Source organism: Dipodomys ordii, unplaced genomic scaffold (genome assembly GCF_000151885.1).
Source record: "Dipodomys ordii isolate 6190 unplaced genomic scaffold, Dord_2.0 Scaffold14, whole genome shotgun sequence".
Lineage (NCBI taxonomy): Eukaryota > Metazoa > Chordata > Mammalia > Rodentia > Heteromyidae > Dipodomys > Dipodomys ordii.
In genome coordinates, this window is record NW_012267230.1 from 15,332,059 (window position 1) to 15,339,775 (window position 7,717).

Genomic DNA, 7,717 nt, shown 5'->3' on the forward strand with positions numbered 1-7,717 from the left:
GGGCGGGGCGGCTACTGCGCCTGCGCCGGGGGCGGCGGCGGAGGAGGAGGTGAGGTTGGTGGAGGGAAAGAGCGGCCGCGCGAGGCACCACGGGATTGAGGCTCGTGTCGCGCGCGCCCCCTCGTGGCACCTGTGTTATTGCACCCGCCGCCAGCCTCTTTGGAAGTGGTGTGGGCCTGGCCCCGGGTTCAGCTACACAGGCAGGTAGACAGCGCACAAGAAGTCATCAGCAATGAGGAACACCGAACACCCTGTTCCTCCAGGAAGACTGGAGGATTGCCCAGCGCCTCAGCCTGCTCTGGCTCCCCCGTCCCTGTCAAGGCCCCTCTTGAGCTGGGTGATGCTAGTAAATTAGGGGCTGCTGTGGGTGGAGGAGGAAGCTGGCTGGGAAGGGGGCTTCTCCACCCCCTTCCCACACAGGGTGCCCTGGGCCGCTCCTGTTGTTTCCTCGGCGGACCGAGGCCCTCTGTGCTCCAGAGCAGCCCACGGAGCAGGGCTGGCTGCCACCTGCCGTGCACCCTGGCTGGGGTCCCGGGAGGGCACACGACACCTCCTATCCAGTGTCAAGAGGCCGTGAAGCTGCCTTAGAGTCTAGAATCCTGATACAAACGTCAGATCTTCAGATTACGAACTGACAGGTCCACGGATCCGACACATGCAGCAATGCAAAATCCACCTTCACTCGTGCTGTTGTAGGCCCTGAAGAACTCCCAGACTACACAGCTACAAGACACAAGGTCCATAGAGCCATGTTCTTGGAAATAAGCTAGCTGGGTGCCATGGAGCACATCTCCGCTATGCCAGAGGATGGCCTGAGACCACAGAGGAAGGTCCGGGTGTCCCGACTCCAGGCTGCCCTCCAGTGCCCAGCCTCCACTTGCTCCTGGCACCGGAGACCATGCTGGCCACGGGGGCTGACCGCCAGAGGCTAAATCTGGGATCTGGCTGCCGTGTGTCCTGGCCCTCACTCGACCTCCGGCTGGTGGCAGGGAGGCCCCTTCCTGCCTGCGGGGACAGCCGCCATGGTCAGTGGGCTGGAGCCCGAGCAAACTGGCATTTCTGGGGAGGGGGCAGGGGCAGCACTTCCTGCAGGGACCGTCCTGGGGCTGGAAGTTTAGATGACATGGAGGGCCAGGGCTGGGCTGCGGGCAGAGAAGGGGCGAGAAGGCCACCTGGCCAGGGCTCAGGGTTCATTCTCACCGGTGGATCCTTCCCAGAGCCCCCAGTAGCAGGCGGCTTGGGAGTGTGGAGGCCCCACCCTCAACATCTCAACCCCTCTCCTGGTCCCGGCCACAGGTGGGTGGGCAGCCCCAGGGGGCCACCTGCCCACACCCCAGGCCTCTGGCTCGCTTTCCAGATGTGGGCAGTGGGCTCATCCTGCCGCTGCCCCGCGAGAGCCGCTGGCTCTGAGAGCCTCTGTCTTGTTCCCCCAGTCCCACCGGAAGTTCTCCGCGCCTCGGCACGGGCACCTGGGCTTCCTGCCGCACAAGAGGAGCCGCCGGCACCGGGGCAAGGTGAAGACATGGCCCCGGGACGACCCCAGCAAGCCCGTGCACCTCACCGCCTTCCTGGGTTACAAGGCGGGGATGACTCACACGCTGCGGGAGGTGCACCGGCCCGGCCTCAGTGAGTGGCTGCTGCACGTGTGTGTGTGTGTGTGTGTGTGTGTGTGTGTGTGCAGGTGTACAGCCTTCCAGGTATGAGCTCAGAGAAGTCAGAACAGGGAGAGCGCCGGTCCTGGCTGAGCGCTCTGGGGTTCAGTCACCCCTACAAACGAGGCCCGGCTCAGAGCCCGGGAAGTGGGGCCCCTGGGCTTAGAGCCCCTTTGGGCAGTGGGTGTTGGCAGCTTGCTTTTCCTTTTGTGATCATGGTAGCTTCACAGGTAGGCGTCGGAAGTGTCGCTTCCCAGAGGTGTGCGCAGCGGAGTGTGTGCGCAGATCTGACATAGCGACATCGTCCTGGGTCCCTGTGGGTGGTGCTGCCGCTCCCTGCAGCCCCTCCTCAGCCCCCAGACGCTCAGACCCCGCCCTCTCATGGCCCTCCTCCTCTCCCTTTTGTAGGATACACGTGCCAGGCAATGTGAGGCCCCCACCACGGTTACTTCTCAGTGGCATTAGTACAGGTTTCCTGGCTTTCTCAGGTCTTCTCCCATCCCTCCCTCCTTTTTACCCCTCCCTCCCTCCCTTCCTTCTGTCCTCACTTCCTTCTTTTTTTTTTTTTTAATTTTTTTTTTTGGGTCCGGTAGTGGGGCCTGAACTCTGGGCCTGGGCACTGTCCCTCAGCTCTTCAGCTCAAGGCTAGTGCTCTACCACTTGAGCCACAGCGCCACTTCCGGCTTTTTCTGTTTATGTGGTGCTGAGGAATCGAACCCAGGGCTTCATGCATGCAAGGCAAGCGCTCTACCACTGAGCCACCTTCCCAGCCCTCCCTTCCTTCTTTCCCTCCCTTCCTCCCTAATTCCTTTCTTTCACTTATTTGCTTCTAGTAGGATTAGGACTCAGGGCTTTCTTTCACTTTAAAACTATGTATTTCAAGCCAGGTGCTGGTGGCTCATGCCTGTCATCCTAGCTACTCAGGAGGCTGAGATCTGAGGATCACAGTTCAAAGCCAGCCGGGGAAGGAAAGTCCGTGAGACTCTCATCTCCAATAAACCATTCAGAAAACTGGAAGTGGGGGGGCGGGGGAGGTGGCTCAGTGGTAGAGCGCTTGCCTTGCATGCATGAGTTCCTGGGTTCAATTCCCCAGCACCACATAAGCAGAAAAGAAAAAAAAGCCAGAAGTGGCGCTGTGGCTCAAGTGGTAGAGCACTAGCCTTGAGCTGAAGAGCTGAGGGACAGCACCCAGGCCCAGAGTTCAGGCCCCATGACCAACCCCCCCCCAAAAAAAATGTATTTCAGGCTGGGAAGGTGGCTCAGTGGTAGAGTGCTTGCCTAGCATGCATGCAGCCCTGGCTTCAATTCCTCAGTACCACATAAACAGAAAAGGCCGGAAGTGGCATTTTGGCTCAGTCTAGTAGAGTGCTAGCTCAGGGACAGTGCCAAGGCCCTGAGTTCAAGCCCCAGGACTGGTCAAAAAGAAAAAAAAAGAATGAACCGGGAGTCTGGCTCACACCTGTAATCCTAGCTCTCAGGACTCAGGAGGCTGAGATTTCAGAATCATGGTTCAAAGCCAACCTGGGGAAGGATAGTCCACAAGACTATTTCCAATGAACCACCAAAAAGCTGGAAGTGGCGCTGTGGCTCAAAGTGGTAGAGTACTCGTCTTGAGCAAAAAGAACTCAGGGACAGTGCTGAGGCCCTGAGTTCAAGCCCCAGGATGGACACACACACACACACACACACACACACGTCAGGATGCTCTGCAGGGCAGCCTCCCTGCCCGAGGGTCAGGGCTCATGCTCTCCTGGTGGCCCCGTGGCCAGCTCTTCTGCTCGCTTCCTGTGGGCCTCAGGACCGTCCCTTCACTGCCCTGTCCCTGGGTCTCATCCAGAAATTTCCAAGCGTGAGGAGGTGGAGGCGGTGACGATTGTGGAGACGCCGCCGCTGGTGGTGGTGGGCGTGGTGGGCTACGTGGCCACCCCACGCGGCCTGCGGAGCTTCAAGACCATCTTCGCAGAGCACCTCAGCGACCAGTGCCGCCGCCGCTTCTACAAGGACTGGTGAGCCGCGGCCCACGCCAGGCCGAGCTGGGGCGGGGGGGGGGCTGTTTTGTGTAGCCGGTAGGATGCGTGTGCTCGTGTGTACGTGTGTGTGTGTGTCTGTCTTCACGTCAGTGAGAACTGAGCACACAGTAAAGTACTGGGGAGGAAATTGTGGTCAAGGAGAAAGGAAGAGGATGCTCCAGTCTCATTTGATGACACTGCAGAGCTGACTGAGCTTCCCAGCGCCGCATGCGAAAAGAACAGTCAGCCTAGAAGCTTTTTGTGTGTGTGTATCATGGGGCCTCAACTCCGGGCACTGGGCCTGGCACCTTCAGCTCTTCAGCTCAAGGCGAGCGCTCTACCACTTGAGCCACAGCACCACGTCTGGCTTTTTCTGCTTATGTGGTGCTGAGGAATTAAACCGAGGGCCTCAGGCATGCAAGGCAAGCGCTCTACCACGGAGCCACCTTCCCAGCCCCACCAAGAAGCTTTTGTACGTAGAAAGAAAGGCTTCCTCAGGCCTCTCTGTTCCCTGATGGGAAGGCCCACCTGCCCCAGGAGCCTGTCCCGCACCCCAGTTATCACTTGACGGAGACCCCAACACCACACTCTCCTGACCCTCTATGAGAGGAGCCGAGCATGGGTCCCAGTCGGTGCGGCCTGTGTGCCGGAGGCCAGCCGGCCAGGCCCTCTCCGTCCCTGGCCCTCTGCTGCCAGCGGGGCGGGGAGCTCCGTCGTGTGGCTGTCCTGAGGACGAGGTAGGGGAAGGCTCAGAGTGTTGGGCACAGGGCACAGGACCCACCAAATGTCAAGCCGTCCTGTTTCTGCTGTGCTGGCCATGCCCTGGCCTCCTGCCCAGGGGCTTTAATCCCCGCTGGAGTGGGGATGGTGTTTTCCACCTTCCGGATTCGGGCGAGGGTTAGACATGATGTGTGCCACCCCCGAAGCATGACACCTGTTGGCAGCACCCACTGCTGGCCTTAGAAATGTTAACAATGGGGCTGGGAAGGTGGCTCAGTGGTAGAGCACTTGCCTTGCATGCCTGAGGCCCTGGGTTCGATTCCTCAGCACCACATAAGCAAAAAGAAAAAAGCCGGAAGTGGCGCATTGGCTCAAGTGGTAGAGCGCTAGCCTTGAGCTGAAGAGCTGAGGGACAGCGCCCAGGCCGAGAGTTCAGGCCCCACGACCGAACCCAAAAAACAAAAACAAGAAATGTTAACAATGCTGGGCATGGTCGCTCATGCCTGTAATCCTGGCACGCTCAAGGTCAAGGCCAGCCTGGGCTGAATATTGAGACCCTGTTTGAAAAAAGAAGAAAAAACGAAAGAAAAGAGGAGACTGAGGTTCCCTGCAGACGGGGGTAGGGTGGAATGGTGGCTGTGGTGAGGGGTTGGGGCTGGGGGGCTCTGAGCGCTTCCTGTATGCGGCGTAGGCACAAGAGCAAGAAGAAAGCCTTCACCAAGGCCTGCAAGCGATGGCGGGACACTGCCGGCAAAAAGCAGCTCCACAAAGACTTCGCCGCCATGAAGAAGTACTGCAAGGTCATTCGGGTCATTGTCCACACCCAGGTCAGTCCCCCTCCCCCTTCCCCCCTCCCCCGTCCCCAGCAGCCTCCAGGAGCCTGACAAATGTCTGCCTAAAAATACCAGGAGCCGTGGGCACAGGCCCAGGGGCTGGCTGCCCAGCCCCAGAATGGGGTGTTGAGTGCCAGGGTCCACCAGCCGTGCCCCTCTGCTGAAGGTGGTCTTCAATTACCCGAAGGGTCCCGACCTCCAGCCTGAGGGCCGGCCGCACCGGGACCTGGCCTTGTGTGGTGGGTGGGAGGCAGTTCTGGAAGCGTCCTGGGTGTGTGGTCTGGGGGAAGACAGGGACTGTCTCACTGGTAGCTAGTGTGAATTGTGGCTTCCTGCTCATCCCCAGGGCAGACTCGGGGCAGAGGCCTGGGGCAGGGACCACGCTGTAGGGCTCCAGGCTCCACAGATGCTTCCTGAGCATTACACCATGATCTAAGTCTTGTGTCCCCCACTGCTTCCCTGCACACACGGGCCTTCCATGTCAGCCGGAGTCCCGCCGCTGCCTGCCACCTCTGAAGACAAGGCTCGGGCCTCCGCTCTCCTCTGTCCCTGCCCCCCTCCTTTCCTTCCACCATCTGTTCATATTGACCCCCTTTCTGTCCCACCAACTCCTCAAGATCTTCTCTGCCGCAGGGCCTTTTCCCAGGCTGCTCCCATTGTCGAAAGGGCCTAGTGAGTAGCTCCTTCCTGCTATTCCTGTCACTTCTAGAGCGGGTACCTCATCACTGTAGCTGAAGCACCCCCTCCCCCAGCCCGCTGACCCTCTCCAACCGTTCCCCCAACTGCCCGTCCCCCTGCCTGCCTCCTCTGAGCTGTACCCGCGGTGCCTGGCCTAGACCCGGCCCGTGGCTGGGGTGCGCGAAGGTGGGGCCGACTCCGTCTCCTCGTCCCACAGATGAAGCTGCTGCCCTTCCGGCAGAAGAAGGCCCACATCATGGAGATCCAGCTCAACGGTGGCACGGTGGCCGAGAAGGTGGCCTGGGCCCAGGCCCGGCTGGAGAAGCAGGTGCCGGTGCACAGCGTGTTCAGCCAGAGCGAGGTGATCGACGTCATCGCCGTCACCAAGGGCCGCGGGGTCAAAGGTAGGGTCGGGTGGGGGTTCCGGCCCCTGAGACGGCCGGGTGCGGGGGGGGGGGGGGGGTCGGACAGGCCTCTCAGCCACCGGCCCCGGCCGTCCGCAGGGGTCACCAGCCGCTGGCACACCAAGAAGCTGCCACGGAAGACGCACAAGGGACTGCGTAAGGTGGCCTGCATTGGCGCCTGGCACCCGGCCCGCGTAGGCTGCTCCATCGCCCGGGCTGGGCAGAAAGGTTACCATCACCGCACAGAGCTCAACAAGAAGGTGTGTGCACAGCCTGCGGAGCCCGCGCCACTGGGCCGAGTGGGTACCAGGCAGGCAGACGAAATACCCCTACCAGGGCCTGAGCCACAGCGCAAGCGCTGACAGGCGTGGACATCCTAGACACACACCGCCCTCACCCTCCCTCCTTCTCCTGGCAGATCTACCGCATCGGCCGGGGGCTGCACGTGGAGGACGGGAAGGTGGTCCGGAACAACGCGTCCACCAGCTACGACGTGACTGACAAGTCCATCACGCCGCTGGTGAGCGTGGGCAGCCAGGCTGCCCTGGGGGCCATGGCAGTGGGGGGCCCAGACGCAGCGGGGCGCGGCTCTGCTCCGGGAGCTGGAGGCGTGTGTGCACGCCACAGCCAGACGGGGCTCAACGGCCTGCCAGGCTGTAGCCGGGATTCTATACTGTTAAGTGAGACGATGCAGGAAAAGGAGTTAGCCTGGGGCTCAGACACGGCCCCGTCCGCGTTCGAGCGTGAGGGTGGCACCCCTGCTTCTGGAGGTTACTCAGGGCTCCTCCTAACACAGCCCCGCTTGCGGGATTCTCCCAGGGCTCCCAGTGTCAGCCCCTGAGCTGGCCTGGCCTGTGTCTGTCTGCTCTGAGCCCTGTCCTCCTCCCCTTCCTCAGGGCGGCTTCCCACACTACGGGGAAGTCCACAACGACTTCGTCATGCTGAAGGGTTGCATCGCGGGCACCAAGAAGCGGGTCATCACGCTGAGGAAGGTCAGCGCAGGCTGGGGGCAGGACCCCACGGTGGGCTGGCCTGGACATCACGTCTTGTCTCCCAGCCTGCTCTGGGTGGGGTCTGGCGGGAAGTGACCGGAGGGGAGGGGAGGGGAGTCTCTGGCCTTGACGCCTCCTCTCCTGTGGACCCCCAGTCTCTCCTGGTGCACCACAGCCGCCGGGCACTGGAAAACATCGAGCTCAAGTTCATTGACACCACCTCCAAGTTCGGCCATGGCCGCTTCCAGACAGCCGAGGAGAAGAGAGCCTTCATGGTACGCTGCCCCCCACCCCCGGGGTCACTCCTGAATGGGTGGCGGGGGGCGGGCAGGGGTCACCCCGGCTGGCCCTCAGGGGGGGCTGGGCAGGGGTCACCCCGGCTGGCCCTGGCGGGGGGCGGGCAGGGGTCACCCCGGCTGGACTGCGGGG

General features: G+C 61.6%; 2 protein-coding genes across 3 annotated transcripts in view; one reads left to right on the forward strand and one right to left on the reverse strand.

Annotated features, from left to right (window-relative positions):
* Ndufb10 (NADH dehydrogenase (ubiquinone) 1 beta subcomplex, 10, 22kDa) overlaps positions 1-1,024 on the reverse strand; it is a 3,018-nt gene extending 1,994 nt beyond the window's left edge. The window contains exons 1-2 of the mRNA XM_013011254.1: positions 969-1,024; positions 633-723 (exon numbers count right to left, since the gene is read on the reverse strand). Coding sequence (XP_012866708.1) covers positions 633-723; positions 969-1,024 — 147 coding nt within the window. The remainder of the gene's footprint in view (positions 1-632; positions 724-968) is intronic.
* Positions 1,025-6,037: 5,013 nt separating this feature from the next.
* The window catches only part of Rpl3l (ribosomal protein L3-like), a 2,857-nt gene continuing 1,177 nt past the window's right edge, over positions 6,038-7,717 (forward strand). Inside the window, exons 1-5 of one of the 2 annotated variants that reach the window (XM_013011315.1) lie at positions 6,038-6,296; positions 6,396-6,556; positions 6,715-6,816; positions 7,193-7,288; positions 7,444-7,563. In XM_013011315.1, the coding sequence (XP_012866769.1) occupies positions 6,110-6,296; positions 6,396-6,556; positions 6,715-6,816; positions 7,193-7,288; positions 7,444-7,563 (666 nt within the window). In that variant the 5' untranslated portion in view covers positions 6,038-6,109. Of the gene's footprint in view, positions 6,557-6,714; positions 6,817-7,192; positions 7,289-7,443; positions 7,564-7,717 lie in introns of both variants that reach the window. The other variant, XM_013011313.1, reaches the window with a different exon arrangement.